The sequence below is a fragment of the Chiroxiphia lanceolata genome, chromosome 14 (genome assembly GCF_009829145.1).
Source record: "Chiroxiphia lanceolata isolate bChiLan1 chromosome 14, bChiLan1.pri, whole genome shotgun sequence".
Classification (NCBI taxonomy): Eukaryota; Metazoa; Chordata; class Aves; order Passeriformes; family Pipridae; genus Chiroxiphia; species Chiroxiphia lanceolata.
This window is the reverse complement of record NC_045650.1, coordinates 18425400-18445562: the sequence shown is the minus strand read 5'-3', so window position 1 is coordinate 18445562 and position 20163 is coordinate 18425400. Positions and strand designations below refer to the sequence as shown.

At 56.6% G+C, this 20163-nt stretch overlaps 2 protein-coding genes across 14 annotated transcripts; both read left to right on the top strand.

Moving 5' to 3' along the window:
• The first annotated feature begins 4520 nt into the window (after positions 1-4520).
• On the top strand, positions 4521-5979 carry TMSB15B (thymosin beta 15B). Its single transcript, XM_032701693.1, has 3 exons — positions 4521-4627; positions 4960-5064; positions 5474-5979. The coding sequence occupies exons 2-3, from the start codon at positions 4965-4967 to the stop codon at positions 5509-5511; spliced, it is 138 nt and encodes a 45-aa protein (XP_032557584.1). The 5' UTR covers positions 4521-4627; positions 4960-4964; the 3' UTR covers positions 5512-5979.
• An 887-nt stretch (positions 5980-6866) lies between these two features.
• Positions 6867-19397, top strand: RAB9B (RAB9B, member RAS oncogene family). Of its 13 annotated transcripts, XM_032701681.1 has the most exons (4): positions 6867-6954; positions 8223-8419; positions 17216-17280; positions 18145-19397. In XM_032701681.1, the coding sequence occupies exons 2-4, from the start codon at positions 8394-8396 to the stop codon at positions 18783-18785; spliced, it is 732 nt and encodes a 243-aa protein (XP_032557572.1). In that variant the 5' UTR covers positions 6867-6954; positions 8223-8393; the 3' UTR covers positions 18786-19397. The 13 variants fall into 13 exon arrangements, 12 of the variants coding, with proteins under 12 accessions (XP_032557572.1, XP_032557582.1, XP_032557578.1 ...); XM_032701691.1 differs by lacking the exon at positions 8223-8419 and having other exon boundaries at positions 6936-6954; XM_032701687.1 differs by lacking the exon at positions 8223-8419 and having other exon boundaries at positions 6936-6954; positions 18098-19397.
• The last annotated feature ends 766 nt before the right edge of the window (positions 19398-20163 follow it).

Here is a 20163-nt window from a genome sequence, read left to right as displayed (position 1 = left end):
GGCAGACATTTGCTGAGGATCATAACTTGTTCATTTGTTAAAATGTCCTTCAGTACTGGCCATTGAGTAAGTTTCTCCTCAAACAGCAGGGTGGGTGTTGTTGGGGTGATGTAATGTTCACCTTCCTTAGATAAGAAACAGAACATGAGCTTTACAGCCAAAGATTTGCACACAGGTAACCATTTGTGTTGGTGTGTATATAATGTTTTCTTAGTTACTTTAATTAAATGTGCAGCTTGGAGTGAGGGAGAGTACAAACTTCAAGTTCCATGTGACAGCACTGCAGCTCTTAAAAAGTGTGGGAGATGCACAGATAGGTATGAGTACTGTCCCAAGGAGGAGGGAGAGATCAGAAGGGATGGAGATTTTACCAAATTTCCTTCCCCAAATTAAAATACTCCAATACTTTCTAATTACTGAGCCCATTGGTAGGTAGGTAGGTTGTGGCTGACTTGTGCTATTAGAGCAAGTGTGTCTGCCTTTAACAAATGGGTGTATTAAATCAAAGCACTCTTCTCCCTGCCCAGGATAGTCATGGATGTAGCACCAGGCAGCTGTGGGGGAGGGTGTCCCTTCACTGCAGCGTGGGCTGGGAGGAAAACCAGCCCTAGAAGGGTGAATGGCAGAGAGCCAAGTTCCTGCAGTGTCCTCCAGGTCTGGGAGTGGTGCAGGGATGCTCATCCCTTAGCCCAGGTGAGTTCAGCTCCAGCAGCACCAGCCATGCTGTGAAGGGCTCATGCTGTGTTGAGCTCCCTGTTGCAGCGGAGATGGTTCTTCAGCCTGTCCTGGAGATCTGCTGGGGTGAGCATGGAGCATGCAGGGTGTTCTGGAGGTAGAAAGTAAGTCATTACTTCCCCAGGACAAAAATCCCATCCGAGTCATTGGCTGTGCTTTTGCAGTTGGAGACCTGGAAGAGCAGGACAGAGCTCCAGCAGCTCCCTGTGCCACAGGCACAGCTGGAGTGTGGCTGCAAGTGTGACGATGCTGATACTTGTGCCTTGTGTCTGTCTCCTGCCTGCTGTTAATGCAGCGGGAGCAGGGAACACATCGATCAGAAGTCCTGTATCCTTGCCCAGCTCTTCCTGGGTAGCTGAAACTAAGGCACAGGGTGGGAGCCGGGCTTGCCAGGTCTGCCTTGCAAGGAGCAGGACTTGTCCACTGCTGGGAGCACGATGAGACGTCTCAAAATAACCGTCACGGGCAGCTCCCTCCGGCCTTGCTGGTGTACAGATGACTCCTTATTTCTTGGAGTCGGTGTTTCTATGATCTAGAGAAAGCAGCACCTTTCCTTGCTACTAACAGTGCTAACAACCAGCCCTTCCCTAAATTGCTAAGCAGCAAAATCAATGGAAGGAATGAGTCCTGCTATAAGACACAACAGCTCCAGTATGCTGCTGCCTTCTTGGGGCTCTCTGCTCCTGCTCTGATGGATGTGAGGGGTCATGGCAGGAGGCTGGGGTTTAAAATGAACAGAAGAAAGTGAACTGGCCCTGCAGAGTGGCTCACAGCCTGGCAGGGGTGGCTGGCTGCTGTGGTGTCCTGCAGGCAGAGAGGTCAGGAGGCTGAAAACACCTCCCTGATCAGAGAAAACCTCCTGCCTCCTTCCTGTACAGAGGAAAAGGCATTCCTGGAAATGGCCATCAGGGAGGCTGTATCTGAGCTCTGGCAGCCTTGTTCTGTGTGAGATTTAAAACCCATCTAAAATGGCTGGCAGTCAGTCTGTGCTGTTTCAGGTCAGGGCTGTTTCCCCCCCATCTGTTGATGTCTCAGTTCTTTAGTTATAAATTATTGAAAGCAGAAATGCCAAAACACGTAAGAAAGAAGCTGGTTGTGCGGTTACAGGAGGCTTTGCTAATTTGTCAGGGGGAAAAGCTCTTGCTGGGATATAAGCTCCTTTCTTGTTCTTTGTGCAAGATGGGTTTTAACAGCAGCAGCCCCACCTCTCTCCTGCTGGCAACGCACAGGGTTGGCTCTAAAGCTACTCTGGCCGTGGTTTGTGGGAGTATGGTGGTGCCTCTGTGGCCGCGACTGGTTTGAGGAAGGGGGAGATCCCTTTCCCCTGCCTGCATGGCCACCGTGGTGGCTTTGTGCCCAAACAAAGACCCGGGGTTTCCAAAGTGCTGCAGCATCGAGGAGATGCAACACACTGCCCAGGGGCTGTCTCAGCTGCGGGGGGTGATCAGGTTCTTGGGTGTAGCTGGTGCTGACGAGGGGCTGTGCACAGGGAGGATGGGCATCAGGTTCTTTTGCACTCGCTGCCTGCCAGGGACAAAAGCTACAGCAGACTGCAGCATCTGTAAAGGAGAAGTGTGTGGAGAACAGGCAGGGAAAGAGGGGGAAGCTGAGGGGAAGGTGTGCACAGCCAGAGAGTAAACACGCAGTAAAACACTTGTCTGACTATTTGCATAAAGGCAGAAAGGATTTCCTGCACTCATTTTGAAACTGCATGGGTGGTTTTTTCCTTGCTGGCTGTGCAGGGAAAAGGAGCCTTTTCTCAGCTCGGGCTGGGCTGTGTGATGCAGGCTCTGCAGGGTGGGTTTAAAGGATGCTCCTGGCTTTGTGGCACTCCCCAAACCTGGCCCTGCCAGGAGCTGCACCACCAAATCAGAACGGCTCTGGGAGCTGCCTGGGGCTTCATCAGTGGCTTCTTCCTCCCTCCCCTGGGGGACAAGGAGTGGAGGCAGTTTGCCGTCCAGACTTCTCTCAGAGGAGCAACCTGGCCTTAGATCTTGGCCTTTGCCTTTTCAGCATTTGCCAGCTCTTGGCGTTTCTTGAATTCAGAGCCAGTTTTCTGGCTGGAGCAAGGAGGTGCCTCAGGGCTTGCGGCAAAGGGCCACCTCCGGCCGTGACCTGCTGTCGCTGGAAGGCACCAGGCCCTCCTGCCAAGACAGCAGCCGTCTTGCTAAAGAACACAAAGCAAGCGTTTCCTCCGGATTGCTAGGGATTTGCTCTGCAAAATCTCCCGTAAGTCCTGAGAGAAACCCAGGCTTGGGAGGAGGTGGAGGTGAGAGCTGCTGCTGCAGCACAGCTGCTACCTGTGGTGCTCTATAAGAGGTTCCTGCATGCCACAACACCAGGATGAATACACCAGGATCTCCGTAGAAGGGTTTTGGCAAACCTCATATGCAATAAGGATGCTTTTTCCATCCCTTCGTTCCTCTTCCCCTCATTTCCTTCAGTACCTACAGGACCCTACTGCCAGGCCTCCTAGCCTTCCAACCACTTTCCATCCTGGTGGCCAGGTGCCCCCAGACTGCTGCTACTGCTACCCTTCTTGCTGGGATCACATACGCTGCCTGCACTGACTCTTGGCTTTTTCCCACCAAAGGTATTTTTTCCACATGCACTCCAGCCCATCTGCACTGTCCTGACTGCTTCCCAGGCTTCCTGCACCCCTTGCCTTGCTGTGGCCAAGCGAGACCCTGTGAGCAGGGTCAGCTTCTTGCCCACTTGTGCTGCTTCTTCTGCAACCCGATCTCCCCAGGAAATGCCATGACCATAAGGTGAGCACAGTGGCCGAGCATCTCTCACAAGTGTGAGAGTATGGTGCCCATTTTAGCCCAAGGGTTTGCTTTCTTAACAATTCTGCTTCAGCAGTGGGTGCATCCCTGGGCACACACAAATCGGGCACAGCTGTCTCCACTGCTGCGGGGCACCTGCTTCTGGGGCTGGGACAGTGGGTCACTCGGCCCCACAGGGACCAGCCTGCTGCCCCTCACAGCTGGCAACCTGGCGTGGGGAGCAGGGGTGGCCGCAGGGCCTGGTGTGATGCTGGGGGGCACTGAGGGGTGCAGCTGGGTGTTTGTGCTTGCAGTGTGTGTGTGCACCAGTGTTCTGTGGGTGTGAGGGGTGTGCAGGGCACAGGGTGGGTGTGCACAGGGTGGGTGTGCAGGGGCTGCATTAGGGGCACGTGTACATGGAAGGGGGGTGTGCGCAGGGTGGGTGTGAGGGGCTGGGTGTGGGCAGGCTGTGTGTGCACCGCTGGATGTGTGCAGGAGTGGGTGTGGAGAGGGTGAGTGTGCAAGGCTGTGTGTGCATAGGACAGGTGTGTGCAGGGCTGGGTGGGCATAAGGGGTGTCTTGTGGGGCTGTGTGTGTGCAAGGAGCAGCGGGCGCCGCGTCCATGTGCGTGAGGGGCTGTGTGATCCGTGTCCGTATCTGTGAGGGGCTGTGTCCAGCTCTGTGTGTCCGTGTCCATAGGAGGAGCTGTGGGGGGAGAAGAAGAGGGGGGCTGCGTGCCCTGTGTCCGTGTGTGTGTCCATATCTTTGAGGGGCTTTGTGCCCCATGTCCGTGGCCGTATCTTTGAGGGGCTTTGTGCCCCGTGCCCCTGTCCCGGGTGCCTCCCTCACACCCTCACTCGCTGCCCCCCTCACGCGCTCCCCCCCTCCCCTCAGCCCCTCTCGCGCCCCCGCCGCGGGGCACGGCGGGAGCGGCCGCCCCCTGGCGGCCCGCGCTTCCCGGCAGGCGCGGCGGGCGGGCAGCCAATGGGCGCGCGGGCTGGGCGGGGCCGAGGTATATAAGGCGCCGCCCCTCACGGCGCGCGCCCCAGTCACACCTGGACGCGCAAAGAGCGGGACCGTCACCGGCAGCACATCGCATCCACCCCACCGCGCCCTCCGCACCGCAGGTACGGGCTGTGCCGCGGGAGGGGCCATGCGCAGCACCGCTGCTGCAAGGAGGGGCTCGCCGGGGCGCCCCGGGGTGGGGGCGGCGGGTGCCCGGGAGGACGTGGCTGCCTGGCGCGGGGAGATTCCCCTCCGCGGGTGCGGGGACGGGGAGGGCTCCCCCGGCGGGTGCGGGCACTGGGGGGTCACCCCGCACGGCTGCTCCTGGCCCCGGGAGCGGCGCGGTGCCCGGGGCGGTGGCCGCCCCGCCCTGCGCTATTGTCCGCGGCGGGGGCCGGGGGGGCCGCGCCGCCTTTGTCTGCCCGACCCCTGACTGCGGCGGGGGGTCTCGCAGGCAAAATGTGCGACAAGCCAGACCTCTCGGAGGTGGAGAAATTCGACAAGAAGAAGCTGAAGAAAACCAACACGGAGGAGAAGAACACGCTGCCCTCCAAGGAGAGTGAGTGCGGGGCCGGGGGCTGGCGGGGCAGTGCCCTCGGGGGCCGGTCCACCCTTTCGAGGGCCAGGGGCGATTGGGGGCAGCGGGGTTCTGACTCGGAGGAAGGCTCTGGCAGAGGTGGGTGCAGCCCGGGCAGCGGGCATGGGCACACGGGGAGGGCTCTTGCTCCGAGCTGATGCCTCAGGGCATGGCTTTCCCGAGGATGGATGCAGACAAGTGCCCATCTTTGATCTCATGCTCGTGGGTGTCTCATCACCTTTTAAGTCCAGCGTTCGCCTACCCCACTTGGGGTCAAATTATAAAACTGGGCGCCAGGGCCTGAGTGAATCCTCTGAAACCTTCTCCGGTGGGTACTTCCACAATAAAAAAAAAAAGCACCAGAGACTAACGGCCCTCCATTCTCTTGCAGCTATTGAGCAGGAGAAGGAATGTGTGAAGTCTTCCTAGAGAGAGATTACCTGGCAGGAAGAGCGACTACTCCAATTATTTTGCTTTAAAATGAATCATGTGGGTTTTTTTAAATTTACATCATGTACATGTGTAGAAGACAGCTATATCACCTAACACACTGTCCCACCCTGCTGGCAGCCTTGGCAGGGCAGGGACAAAGCGTGGTTCTCTCAGTCCATCAGTAGCCTGACCCGATGCCATCTCTGCTGCTGAGCTGGCTCCTGTGACACCACTAATCCTGCTCTGGTGCAGTGAGGAGATGAGCAAGGGCCATGGAGGCTTCTGGAGATGGACCCCTTCTGCCTGGGGGAGCGGGGACCCTTTCTGGCCTGGCCTCACCTCTGGCCTGGGTCTGTCTTGCATATTCTTCACTGACAGTGTTCTGTAGCCTCACTCACAGTTTTTTGTCTTCCTTGGGGGAAAAAATGAGAAGTTTATTATAAAATAAAAAAACGTAATGACTTACCTATGGCTTGTGGCTTATTCCCTGGCAAAGGGTCTGGCTGTAGCCTGGCTTGCCCTGGAGGGTGGGGAGGTTTCTCCCTGCTGCTGCAGCAGTGCTGGCAGTTTTGTGTTGCTCAGAGGAATGGTGGGTTGGTTCTTTACAGAGTGAATCCAGTTTGGTGTTTGCCTGGGTCTCTGTTCCTGGTGGCACTTCTGGTGTGACAGGCCACTGTGCTCCACTACCAGAATGGTTTCTTCTTATGGTAGAGATTTAACTGGGCCTCACTGCCCATGTGAAGGCTGAGCCTCCTACTTTGAAAACCTTGGTGTCCCCTGCCTAAAACCATTGTGGAGCTGGGCTGGCTCCTCATCAGCACAGCTGGAGGTGCTGGCAGTGGGGATGCTGGTCTGAGTCCTGCTGCTGTGGTGGCCAGGCCATCTCTGCCCACGCAGAGCTCTCCCCTCACTGCCTGGCACAGCCCTTCTCTTCCCCTTGAGCCAGTCTCTGCCCCTGCCCGTGATGGAAGAAGGTTTTTGCAGCCCTGTAAAGATGGGGTTTAATGCAGTAAGTGCCTTGGGTACCCTCTGTGTTGATCCCAGCCCTGCCTTGCAGGTATGGAGATCCCTGGGTCCTGCAGTCGCCCTCCAGCACAGTGTGGGTGAGCTCTGACAGTGCCTCCAGGTCTATGCTGAGGCTTCCTGGCTGCTGCCAGGATTTCCTCACCTCCACCTGGCCTGCAGGGTCACTGAATGCACCAGGCCAGTTATGGAGAAAGTGGAGGCAGACTGGCCTAAACTTGCCAACTAACAGTTTTGGCCAGTGTCCTTAGTGAGCCTGGTCAACTGGGACAAACACGGGGCTGTTGTGCCTGTCTGGACATGGTGCCTATCTGCCTACTGCCTCCACCCACGCTGCCTGCCAAGGACTGCAAATAACCTGCCTGTGTGCTTGCCACTGCCTTCACCCCTTAAAAAGCAGATTTGAAGGAGCTGCAGGTAAGAGGTTGGCGTTTGTGTGCTGTCAGGGCAGTGCGCAGGGTTTTCCGTGGGGTGAGGGCAGTGGGGAGTGATGCTGAGGCCCAGCTGGGGCTGCTGCTACGTTGGGCTGAGCACTGGGAAACCCAGCACGTGGGTGGCTGTCTCCCTTCCCTTTCAGCACCTTGATGTTACCAAGACAGAACCCTATCCTGGACATGGGAATCCTTTTCTCAGTGCCACCTGCCAGGACAGGGGTGGCAACAGCTGCTTAGCATCCCAGCAGGGGTTGTGTCCTTGTTTGGGGGTGGTTTCTCTCACCAGGCTGGGGCAGGCAGGCAAAGCCAGCCTGAACCCTTTCCCTGTCCCTGAGTGCCTGAGCTGAACCAAGAGATGGATGGAAACACGAAGTGGCATTGCTGATCTCCTCGGAGGCTGCCCACAGCACCCTGGCTGCTCCCGACACCGCCCCAGTGCCCCTCCCTGCTGCATGCTGCAACGGGCCCCTCTGCAGGCATGGAAAAGCACCAGGGTGCTTATCTCTCCCTGAGTCACATGGACTCCTGGAAGGCCACGGCAGGAGTGTCCCATCCCTGGCACCAGTGTGCTCACAAAAGCCTCCCCATCATCCTGTGCTGCACATGCAGGCAGCAGAGACTGCCCAAGGGTGCTGGGCACCCCCTTCCTATGGGCTCAACTGGTTTCCCAGCCAGGGCAAGGGCTGTGGCTCCCCAGCAGTTGCTCTAAATGGGAGGGTGGCTGGTGCCAGCAGCTGGTGATGCTCCAAGCCTGTGGAAGTGGCCCACAGGACCCCCATGCATCCCAGGAAGCTGCAGGGTGAGGATAGGGTTGTTGGTGCACCCAGGTTTGTGTTGCTTTTTCACTGTGGCCACCCCAGGGATGCAGCAATACTGATTTAGACATGGGGTCAAGTGCTGGCACAGCCAGGTCTATGCCCTGAGGAAGCCACACCAGGGGCTGGCAGTCCCAGCCTGAAGCAGGGAATCAGTTGGAGCTGGGGGCAGCTTCCCAACCCCAGCACACACATCTCAGTGGGTTGTGTGGCCAATGTGGCTGAGTCCACCTAAAATGAGGGCACCACATCCCTGCCAGAATGGTGCACAGGGAAGCACCAGACACCACCCATTTTCTGTGTCCTCAGGTCTGAGGGTAAAGAGTCAGGCATTTTGAAACCCAGTGCCCAAAATGTTGCCAGCAGAGGATGAGCCAGCAAGGGGAGAACATTACAGAAAAGCTCTTTATATCAACACTTTCCCTCCCTACCCCAGACCTTCCCTTTTACACGTCAGCCCACAGCTGCCAGTGGTGTGGGTGGCCAGGACAGCTGCCAGACTGTTGTCCCCTAGAAATGTGGTGGCTTCAGCAGCTTGGGCTGCCCCAGCAGCCACCCACGCACAGAGGATGCCATCCTGGGAACTGGACATTCCTGGTAGGGCTTGATGCCCCTTCCCTCACTGGGCAGCAGGTGAGTTTCTTGTGTCAGCCCCTCTTGGCAATGCCAGGAGGATACGATCCATGGGGCCCATCCTGTTGCTCCTGTGGGCGGTTTCCTCCTACGCTCCATCAGGTGGTGAGCTGTGGCCCCACTGCAGAGGAGGGAGGAGAAGGCTGAGTCACTGGCAGGAGGAATTTGGGCAAATACCTGGTGATCAGCAGCACCGGGTGAATTCAGATCAGAGGTGAATTCAGATCAGGGCTTGTGGCTGGGATGAGTGTCTGCCCCTGCCACTGCTCCATCCCCTCTGACTCAGCCAGGAGAGGATTTGGCCCCATATACCCCTGTGTGGAGAATCATAACCCCATCTCTGGCAGGAGGTCCCTGACTCAGCCTGTGCATGGCCCTGCACTGGGAACCTCAGTTCTCCAGTGCTCCCTGCACAGCTGCAGCACCCTCCTCAGCTCCCACAGCACCACCCTGGTTTGCAGCTCAGATCACCCAGGGCAGGGGAGGCTTTTGCTGCAGAAAGTGGTGAGAGCCAAGAGGTTTCAGTGACCAGGGCTTGGGCACTCCTGGATGGCAGGAAATCGCCAACCACAGCCCCACGCTGTGGTCAGAGTGCAAGCAAACCCCACCTTGTAAGGTGTGTGTTTGTCACCAGAACAAGCAAGATAAGGTGAAGCCAGGCTGCATGGTCAGGTGAGGCAGATCCTGCCCACTCCTCACTCCCTGCATCCCTGGGGAAAACGTGTCACCACTTCTGCATCACTCAGATCAGCCTTTCCCTGCCAGGTCTCTGCTGCTTGTGTGGACACGTTGCCAAGCACAGAGCTCAAACCACCCTGTGGTGGCAGGGGTGGAGAGGGGAGGCAAGGGGCAACAATCACGAGCTGCCAGGGAAAACCTCTGCTGGGAGTGACTGAGGAGGATACGTGTGTGCGTGGGGATAGTTGTATGTTTGGCTGTGAAAGAGGAAGCAGAAGAGAATGAGCACTAACGGGGAAATGAAAGTGTTGTGTGGGGTACTGACCACAGACCTTCAGCAAAGGAGGTGGCCACCATGGGGTGTGAGAGTTGTGTGTGATGGGGACACTTGGTGACATGGGGGAGGATGAACAGACAAGCTGTCCTCATCCTGTGGAGGGGAGCAGCACTGTGCTGGAGAGCCCCACAGCCATGGGGAGGTAAAGCCACTGTCCCTGACCAGTGGGTGCAAAGGCACCATCACAGCGAGCCGGGCACCTCAGGACACCTGCACTGGGAAGTTGGCTCACGGGCTCTGTGGTGGCCAGCACAGGCAGGCTGCCACACTCAGCACACCCCGACGCCTTCCCCAGCAGCAGAGAAGTTATTGCTGCTCTTTAAATAATGCCCAGCAGGTCAGGTTTACCAGCAGGAGCTTATTCATCCCCTGCCAGCAAGGGCTCAGCCGGAGCAATGATGAACCCAGAGCACTCAGAGCTTCCTGCTCAGGATCAGGCTTCTGCCAGGACCCAAGCCTAAACAAAACTGGGAAGTTATGCACTGAGCCCCCCTGCACCCCCCTCACTCCTGCATTTGCTGGGGTTGTTGCTGGCACAGGGCACAGGTGGGAGCAGCCCTGCTGGATGCCTTGGCTGGGCGGCACACGCGCTGCTGGCGCCGGGGGATGCCGAGCCCTTCGGGAGCTCCTACCGGCTCCTGAGAGCGGCTGGAACTCATTTCTCATTTCTGAAACCCCCCCCAGTTGCATTCTACAGATTCCTGCAGGCCCGAGGGGCCATGCCCAGAGCTGCGGGAGCATGTGCTCCCACAGGAACACGGCTCCGGTGTCGTGCGGCAGCGCCCGCACTTGCACCCGAGCTGGGGCAGCTGATGGAGCAGAGGAGTGCTTTATTTTAGGAAGCAGCTGGCTCACACAGGAGACGTTGTTTATCATCTTTCTTGCCCCTGGTGTTTTATTACAAAGGATTATGGCATGAAAAGCCATTTTGTTTCCCTGTTCCCAGTGCATAGCTCTATCTCCGTGATTTATTCCTCTCCACAGGAAACAGCTGGGATATGGCAGCCTGGAAAGCCGGGGGGAGACAAAGGTGGGGGCTCAAACCCATGGGGTTGATGGCAGTAGGGATGCACCCAGTGCCCAAGCCATGGCACAACTGGCTGGGGTTTGCCAGGGGGACCTGACACTGCTCATGCTCCTGTGTGACATGAGGAGACCTCGAGGGGTGGAAAAACAAAACCCAAGCCCTTCTGTGGTGGGTGTCACCTCTAAGGCATCACCTCACTCCATCTGGACAAGGCAGAGGTTGGTGTCCTCTCCTCAGGGACACTGCTGTCCCAAAGCCTGTATGCCCCACGGCCAATGCTGGTGGCACCCTGCAGTGTCAGAGCCCCTAAACCTGCTTGGATGAACCCGTGCAGGAATGTCCGGCTGCCCACAGGGAACTTGGGGGCAGGCTGGGCATGGACAGCATGGTGCAGGGTATGGGCTGGGCACAGAGGGTGAGGTCAGGGTACGAGCTGAGGGCTCAGCTTGGGAATATGGTCCTTTGCTGCTTCACCCGGAATCACCAACAGGCAGGATGGAGGCACCTCCAGAGCAGCAGCAGGAGCAGTTTCCCTCTGTCCCTCTGTCCAGGCACTTTCCTCACCAAGAGGCAGCCAGGGTGCCATATACCCCTCTGTCCCCCTCCTCCATCCCTGCTGCCATGTGCCTTTGCTGTGAGTCCCAGAGCAGAGCCCGTGGCAGCACAGGTCGAACTCCCCTCCATGCAGCTGTGAGCTGGTGCCTGTCAGACGCCTCTGTGGCTTTCCAGGAACAAGCTCAGGAGCCATGGGCAGCAGATAAACATGTTGCAACAGATGCCTCATGATGCATCCTGAAGCCCCAGCCTGCCTGTGCACCTACATCAGGGTAGAACTATGTTTGGTGCTTCCTCCTAGGGTGCTACCTGCTCTGCTGCCTTGTCATCCAACATTGTCCCTGATAACTGGCCAAAGGGAAGAGCAGGGGATGGACAAGCAGGCAAGGAGGCTGTGGCAGTGGTGAGTGGCTGGGCTGCTGACAGGCCTGCAGTTGCACTGATGGCCGGGCAAGCCCCTGCTTGCAGTGTTGTGTCTCAGGCAGCTCTGCAGCCCAGGCATGTGCCCCTCCCTCCCTGCTGCTTCAGACCAGCTCACAGGAACTGCACAGGTCACTTCTCTAGGACGTGTTGAGCTGTGTGGGGTGGAGGAGGATGCACTGGAGTGTCTTCTCCAGCTTTGCTCCAGCTGTGGAGCTCCTTCTCGGGGAGATAAGTGGGAGATGAGGTGCTTGTCAATCACTGCTCAGAGCTGTGGGCTTGGGGAAAACAGGGGCTGCCAAAGGCAGAGGGTGGCAGGACTGTTCATGGGGTCTGTGTGCTGGGGAGTGGTGAGAGCAGATGCCATGGGCAGGAGCTGCTGCTGGGCACAGCCCTTGGAGAAGCAGCTGTGGAGCCTTGCACCGGGGCTGGAACAAAGGCAGAGACCTAAGCCCCAGCTGCAGCACAGGACGTGGGATGAATTAATCGGGGCATGAGCTGGTAGTGCTGTGTGACCATGGGCTGGCAGTGGCTTGAAGCTGGATCAGGGCTCCTTCACCTTGGCACCAGCATCCTCCTGTGTGCCATAACACTCAGGGCTGAGAGTGAGAGCCAGGTGATGGCTGCAGCTGAGCCCTGGGGAGTAAAACCTCTCCTGCTGCAGGATCCCAGCACCCTACAGAGTCCCTGCCCTGCTGCCCCGTGCAGCCCCCCCAGCCCTTGTATTCCCTGCCCAGCACATCTCCTGGGTCACAACCCCACCTCCAGACAAATCCCTCTGCCCAGGGGTGCCCAGGACCCACAGGCGAGGTCCCATCCAGTGCCAGCTCTCTGTGCTCACAAGGCAGTGCTCAGATAAGCCCATTCCTTAGCCTATGCTAAGTGTGCTATAGCTGTAGTATTTACTAATCAGGCAGCTCCTGTCAGGTCACAGTTTGTTGTCTGCACTGCTTATCTCTTTGCTTTGCTGGGCTTGGGAACATGTTAGTACAAACCACTGCTCTGTGCTTTGCCCTGCACACCCATGGCCTTGCTCTGCTGGGGGAGCTGTCTCGTGGAGTGGATCAGGGAACACATCTCCCTCTCCCTAACCAGGACTGGTGTGGGTGGCTTTATTGTGCAGGCTCCTGAGGTCCCTGCTCACCACTATGTGAGCTGTTTAATACTACTGATTACCACTGCAGCTATTTCATGGCCACAATTTGCAGTATTTTCAGGCATCTTCTCTCAGGTGTGAGGGCAAGATATTAATTCAGGGAAGACTTGTGAACTACTCAGGAAAGTGGACCACCACAGGTGAAGGCATGCAGCACCTGAGAGAATTAACTGGTGCTGAAGAATATAGTGATCTAGAGAATCATGAGGTCTCCAAAGATCCAGAGGATGACCTGTGCTCATGAACCGTGTGGAGGAAGGTGATTCAGAGTGCACTAGTGTCATTCTAACAGCTTGGCAGTGATGGATATGGTGGATGCACCAGCTGTGAAGGCAGTATCTTCTTGGCTCCAGAACTTCAGAGAAATATCTGTCCCTCCTCATCCCTATAGGCCAGTGCCTTGGCTGTCAGGGGCACCCCAAGAAGTCAGTGCCTTCCTGCTCTGACCAGAGGGAAGGGGAGCCTCAGGTGCATGCTATGTAGTGTACTCTGCAGGTTCTCCCTGCCTGACCAGGGGAGGACAGTAGGGAGTGGGATGGGGAACCCACCTTGGAGCTGGAAGCCCATTATGAGATTTCAGAGGGAAGAGAGCTGTTAAGAGGACACCCAAGAAGGCTTTCAGCATAGTTGCTCTAGAGACACAAGAAGGCAACCATCTTTTGGAGCAACCACTATGTGTGTTTAATCCCTACTTCCAGGGAAGCAGCCAGACATCACCTGCTGATGGGAAGTAGAGAATAAATCCTTTGCTGTCTTTTGCAAAGGGTTGTGATGTGGCTTTTGATTTATTGAACTGCCTTTGTCTTGACCCACAAGTTTTTTCTATCTGCTGTGTCCTGTCCTGCTGAGGAGGGGAATGATAGAGCAGCTTGGTTGGGCACAAGGGTCAGTCCACCACAGATGCCAAACAGGTTGTTGCCCAGCTCAGCAAGGCAACCAGGCTGCAGAAGCACTGGGATCCAAACCAGACCAGGCACATCCCTGCTCAGATGGGGAAGTGAGTCCCCAACAGCTGCAAGTGCCTGAGGATCAGCCTGGAGGTACATGGGGGCCCCTCGAGCACAGGCACAGTCAGCTGGGGTCACCAGCCCTGCGGTGTCCTTGGCTGTGCTGCCCTCCCCAAACCCTGCAGGCAGCGTCCCCTGAAGATTTGGTGTCTGCCAGCCCTTATGGGGCTGGTCCAGGGTGTCAGGGAATGGCTGCAGAGCACCGTGCCTCAGTTGCCTTAGCAGGATCTGCTGTGGTGGCTCTTTCTTCCTCAGGAGGTGTCTCGCCCCTTACATGCTAAATCAGATCTCTAATTAATAAGTACTGGAAAATAACAGGATTAAACGGCTGCCAGGCAAAGAGAGCTGGCAGAGGCAAGTGTGCCATGCTCAGAGGCTCACCCTAGAAATGCATGGTCCTGTCAGGGCTGGCATGGGGACCTGGACTGGTTCAGAGAAAGCCCCAGCACGTGGTGCAGCCTAGGTCTGTCCCTTGCATTAGCAGCATCCTGAGCTTCTGGCTCTGATGCTGGTGTGTATATTGGTGCCCCAAATACAGGTCCCAGGAGCACCCCCCTTTTACCTAGGCTCCCCTGATCCCAGGCTGGCAACACAGGTCCTCATTCTGGCCACCCCCTGCTTACCTCCCTAGGCTTGCCTTGTCCCCCATCTCCTCTGACAGATCGAGGCTGGTATTAATATAATCCCTGGCTTAATTTAAATCCTCCTCCCATCTCATGCTTTTCCAGGGGGGAGGAGGGAATCAATGTGCTCCTGTGGCATTCACTCGGCCCTGGAGCTGGTGCTGGGTTTAGACGGCCAAAAGCTCTGGGTGTCCGTGCGAGGGGTCCCTGCTCTTGTCCCCCTGGGAAAGATGTCTGGGGGACACAGTGAGATGTGTCCTCACGTTTCAAAGGTGTATCTCAGGGGGCACCAGGCACTGGCAGGAAGAAGAGTTGACAATGCCCACCAGGAGGAACCACACAAGTGGCTCCTGTTCCCCAAAACCCTTCTGCAGCCACCTGGAGGTCTGGTTTCACTCTCCCTCTCCTGTCTCCCCTCACTGTTTGGCCCAGGCTGGGGTGACCTTGTCACTACTTTTTCCCTTCAACTCTCTGTAATGTTTGTATTTGCTGCCCTTCCCAGGAAACCTCTTTCTTTAAGACATTCTCGCTCCTGGTCCCGCTTGGCGATGGGGAGGGTGGGGGCAGTCGCACTCCTTTGGGCAGCTGTCACCGAAGTGACAAAGGGGGAACATGCGGGACTGTGAGGGGACGGGAGAGTGAGGAGTGATGGGGGGCACTGAGGGGGCACAGGCAGAACATGTGGGTACTGTGCGGCGAGTGACAGAGGTAGCCAGTGAGGGGGCACGGAGGGACGTGCCGGGACTGTGAGGGGAGTGACAGGGGCGGGCACTGTTGGATACAGGCGGCACAGCGGGCACTGTGAGGGCACTGATGGCTACAGGGGGCACTGTGAGGGCAGTGCCGCAGGCTGACACTGATTGATACAGGGGACACAGTGGCACTGCGAGGGCAGTGCCGGGGGGCACAGCGGGCACTGTGAGGGCACTGACAGATACAAGGGGCACAGCGGGCACTGTGAGGGCACTGACAGATACAAGGGGACACAGTGGGCACTGTGAGGGCACTGACAGATACAAGGGGCACAGTGGGCACTGTGAGGGCACTGACAGATACAAGGGGCACAGCGGGCACTGTGAGGGCACTGACAGATACAGGGGGCACAGTGGGCACTGTGAGGGCACTGACAGATACAAGGGGCACAGTGGGCACTGTGAGGGCACTGACAGATACAAGGGGCACAGCGGGCACTGTGAGGGCACTGACAGATACAGGGGGCACAGTGGGCACTGTGAGGGCACTGACAGATACAAGGGGCACAGCGGGCACTGTGAGGGCACTGACAGATACAAGGGGCACAGTGGGCACTGTGAGGGCACTGACAGATACAAGGGGCACAGTGGGCACTGTGAGGGCACTGACAGATACAAGGGGCACAGCGGGCACTGTGAGGGCAGTGGCCGGCCGGGCGCTGAGGGTCCGGGGGGCGGGGCCGGGCGGGTCGAAGGGCGGGTCCCGGCCCCGCCCCGCCCCGCCCGCGGCCGGCGGCGGGAGGCGCGTGCGCGGCGCAGGCGCGGGGCTGAGCGGCACCTGCGCCCCGCGGGCCGGGCGGGCGGAGGGCGCTGAGGGTGAGTGAGGGCAGGGCAGGGCAGGGGAGCGGGGATGGGCGGCGGGGATGGACAGACAGCCGCCCCTCTGCTCCCGCCGGGGGGCCCCTCGCGGGCACCGCTCCGCGGGCACCTCCCCTGGTCGCTCCCGTGGGACCCGCCGGGGGGTCTCGCCTCCGCCGAGCCGGGGCCTGGGGAGGGGGGAGAGTCGGGCCCTGCGTGCCCGTCCTGCTGGTGTTCCCTGTGTTGTTACCTGCACACAGGTGCTGGCGGCCCTGCTGCAGTGGGGGTCAGCCGCTGGAATAGCTCACAGCGGGGCAGACGAGGATGTGCTGTCGGTGTCACGGCTGTGTCACGGTTTCCACCGCCCCGCTGACCTGCGGGCTCCGGAGCGGCCCGACATCACCTACCGGTCATTCTTAAAACGGGTCACTCGCTAACAAACCATCTCTAAACAGAAACTCTGCTCTGGGCTGATGGCCTGTGCCAGGACTATCTTCAACCTGCCCTCAGCAAGGTTGGGGAAAGGAACAAGGGTGTTGAGCAGCTCACCTGCCCAGGCGAGGGTTCCCCCAAGCCAGCGGCCCCAGGGAGCTGTGCTGCACGTCCTGTTTGTCTCTTGTGACATTTGCATTTTGTTCTTTGCTTTAGGACTGCTGGACCGTGCACTGCTGCACAGATGTCCCATCAAGTTAGCTCAGCTATGCTTGGTTTTGGGCTGTTTCTGTGCAGGGAAGTGAAATTGGTGAGCCTTTTGTGCAGAAAGTGCAGAAATTCGCTAGAAGCAGAAGTTTCTGCTTTTGGCTTTGTGGTTACCACACTGTTTGGAAGGGGTGCAGAATCAAAGTTGAACAGGACCCCCCACAATTAGTGCAGAGAGTGGGGTTTGGCCTGGACAGAGTAGAAGTGCTGTTCTGGGCTCCTGCTTTGGTGGGTTGGAGGTGTCATCACTAAGCAGCACTGCTCATCCACACCCTTCCCGGGAATGTTGGTAGCAGGTGTAAGCAAGCTCCCAGGCTGTTGCCAGCTGGCTCACTCTCCTGGATAGCAGGTTCAGGTGCATGTTCCATCCTTAAATCAGATTGCAGAGTGTGTGAGTAGGCAGGCCAAGCAGATCACAGCTATCAATGTCCCTTGGATTGAGGGGAGACACAGAGTGCACAGCCTGTGCAGTCATGTCAGAGCCCCTTCAGTTTATTCTGTTCTTATTTTGGGTGTAGCATCCACATGGCACTCTGCCCTGTCCAGGTGTGGGCTCTGTTCCATTTCACTTGGGGCAAGGGAAACTCTTTGGTGCCTTGTTCTTGCCTGTTTTACTCCAGCTGTCAGTACTGCTCTTGCAGCTTCCCAGAGCTCTGCTATTGTTCTTCCATCCTGGATCAGCATCACAGACAAAGACACTGAGGGCAGCTCTGGCAACCTGGATGACTGATGTTTGTTTTTTAGTGACTGTTACACTGGAGGAAAGTGTTCCCTGGACACTCCCAGAGACAACTGTATCTCCAGAGCAGGTACAGTACAACAGCCAAACAAACCTCTTATTCCGTGTCAGGCCTGTAGAGCATCCCTGGGAGGGGGAGGATGCGTTGGCACTTGGCCTAGAGGCTGCTGACTAAGGAGCCTGTGGTGTCAGGGTTGTTGCAGTGTAAACTTGCACCTGAGCCCGAGCAAACTGGGCTGTGACAAGCATTGCCAGCAAGGAGCAGCAGAGCAGCTGGTCCCTGTGCCTGGGAAACCCCTTCTGAGCCGTGGGATCACGCGCAGCTCCGCTGGTGAGTCAGCATCCTCAGGGTGATCCAGAGCTGGCCTGACGAATCACTTGCATTGATACAGACCTGCACATTTGTTACATCCCTCCAGTGGAGCAAGTCAGATAGGAGAAATTATTTAGCTGGTGATGGTACGGTGGGAAGGAAGGCCTGGTGATAGGCACCCCTGGTGATTTTGCTGTTCCTGTGATAGCCTGAGGATGCAGGCCAGGAGAGATGTTTAACTGGTGATGATCTGTTTAGAAAAACTGGACAAGCTTAGATGCAGAGTTTTCACTAAAAGTATTATAATCACTACTAAATTCTCAACATTGTTCTTATCTTGCACTTACAGTGGTGACCCACTGAATCCATTTTGGACCTGATGGAGGACTCATGTGCCTGAAAGCTCGTCCAGTCCCCAGCTGTAATCTCTCTAGTAAGAGAGATTAGAATAATAAGATCTCTCTAAAAAGAGAGATTACCTCCTGTATAGGAGATTACCTCCTATATACAAAACTTGTTCAGGGATGGGGATGAAAATGCCATATTCTCTTCTTCTGTATGTGTCTTTCTGCAGAATCCACAAGTCAAATGGGTGTTTTGTACTATTTCTGAACCCTGCAGATTGCCTTGGGACCCCGCCCCTCCGTCCTGCTGCAATGAGTGGGAAGTCCTTGCTCCTGAAGGTCATTCTCCTGGGGGATGGTGGAGTTGGGAAGAGCTCCCTCATGAACCGCTACGTCACCAACAAGTTTGACTCGCAGGCGTTCCACACGATCGGGGTGGAGTTCCTGAACCGGGACCTGGAGGTGGACGGGCGGTTTGTGACCCTCCAGATCTGGGACACGGCGGGACAGGAGCGGTTCAAGAGCCTGCGGACGCCCTTTTACCGGGGGGCAGATTGCTGCCTGCTGACCTTCAGCGTGGACGACCGGCAGAGCTTCGAGAACCTCAGTAACTGGCAGAAGGAGTTTGTCTATTACGCCGACGTGAAGGACCCCGAACACTTCCCGTTTGTAGTCCTGGGCAACAAAATAGACAAACTGGAGAGACAGGTGAGCACGGAGGAGGCCCGGGCCTGGTGCATGGAGAACGGTAACTATCCGTACCTGGAGACTAGTGCCAAGGACGACACCAATGTGACAGTGGCCTTTGAGGAAGCTGTACGACAGGTGCTGGCGGTGGAGGAGCAGCTGGAGCACTGCATGCTGGGCCACACCATTGACCTGCACTCCAGCTCCAAATCGGGGTCTTCCTGTTGTTAAGAGTGGCTGCTGCTTCGGGAGCACCGCTGGAGCCAGCAGCTGGATGGGAACACGCGTGGGCAGCCCTGGGGCACTCTGAGGAGAGTGGCCATGAGGACAATAGGTGGTTTGTGCCCACTGGGGAGTTGCAGCCTCACCGTCTGAATCCTGCCTGGAGTTTGCAGGCACAGAGCATGTATCCGCAGGAGGGAGCTGTTTAACAGAGCATGTGAGCGTAGTCTTGCTTCCATCTCTGCCTGTTTTAGCAGGTTTAAAGGACTGGGCTAAAGTCCTTTAAATTCACTAAAGACAGTAGTGATCTGTTCTGTACCAAGAACTGCCTGCAGAGCAAAGCTGAGAGCACTCTAAAGTATTTTAGTCCTGAACTCAAAAAAAATACTAGACCCACTCATGACCATACTGCCAAAGGAAAGCCTGCTCAGCATCCTGAAAAAACTTGTTGTAAAGACTCTGGCCCATGTGACTGTGAAAAAGCCAAATACTGGAGAGGCTGGGGTGTGTGTATCTGTTGTTTGGGATAAGTGCATTGTGTCCTGAGACTGACTTGTGATGAGAATTGTTAGAGCTCTGATCTGGAGCAATATATGAAGGAGAGATGGGCCTGTATTTGAATGTGACAGCATTGTTTCTTTGTAGTTGCCTATTTCTGGTCTGGTTTTCCTCACCTTTTTTTGTCTTGTGTGAGTGTTATTTTTTGTTATTTATGTCTGTTGTTGTTTAATATATGTTTCCTTGTCTCTTGTGGAGGCTCAACACCAGATCTCACTTCTCATACCTTGAAGCCCTGGGTGAAGAATACTGATGTGGACACTCGCCAGGTCATGTCAGAGTGTTTGGAGCTACTCAGGAGATCTGGAGTGTGAAACTTCAGCTGGTTTCTGTCACAAGTAATCGCTGTGCTCAGATGATGTGCTCTGGCAGACCAGATGGTAGGTGGGTGGGCTGTCTCTTAGGTGTGCAGGTGGTTGGGGGACTCAGGCATGGTCAGCTGTTAAATCCCCTCTCTGTCTGGTGCCAGTGACCACTGTACTTCATTAGCTGATGGATCCATGTTTTCAGTTGCTCCAGCAGGGATGTTCCCATCTGAATGCTGCAACATGGAACCATTCAGTGTATCCCCTGTTGTGTCAGGTGCAGTGCTGCTGAGCACAGTTAACCCATGCCATTCCCTCATGGGGAATCCAGTGTGTGTTATCTGTAATTCCTATGACAGACTTCACTGAGAGAAGACACTGAGAGTGTCTGCTCAGTTAACTGGCTGCTGTGATCAATCCAAAGGGGAGAGAGCTGCACCAGTTCCACCTCTGTTCAAGGTGGCTGAAAAATGGGGATGGGGGCCCAGATTACCTTCTAGAAAGGATGCCAGGCTCCTGCCCCC

Coding starts and splice junctions, on each gene's coding strand:
- TMSB15B (XM_032701693.1), top strand. CDS start 4,965: ATGTGCGACAAGCCAGACCTCTCGGAGGTGGAGAAATTCGACAAGAAG. Junction 5,065..5,473: donor CACGCTGCCCTCCAAGGAGA/GTGAGTGCGGGG, acceptor ATTCTCTTGCAG/CTATTGAGCAGGAGAAGGAA.
- RAB9B (XM_032701680.1), top strand. CDS start 11,244: ATGATGCATCCTGAAGCCCCAGCCTGCCTGTGCACCTACATCAGGGTA. Junction 11,420..17,215: donor GCAAGGAGGCTGTGGCAGTG/GTGAGTGGCTGG, acceptor TTTGTTTTTTAG/TGACTGTTACACTGGAGGAA. Junction 17,281..18,144: donor CAACTGTATCTCCAGAGCAG/GTACAGTACAAC, acceptor TGAACCCTGCAG/ATTGCCTTGGGACCCCGCCC.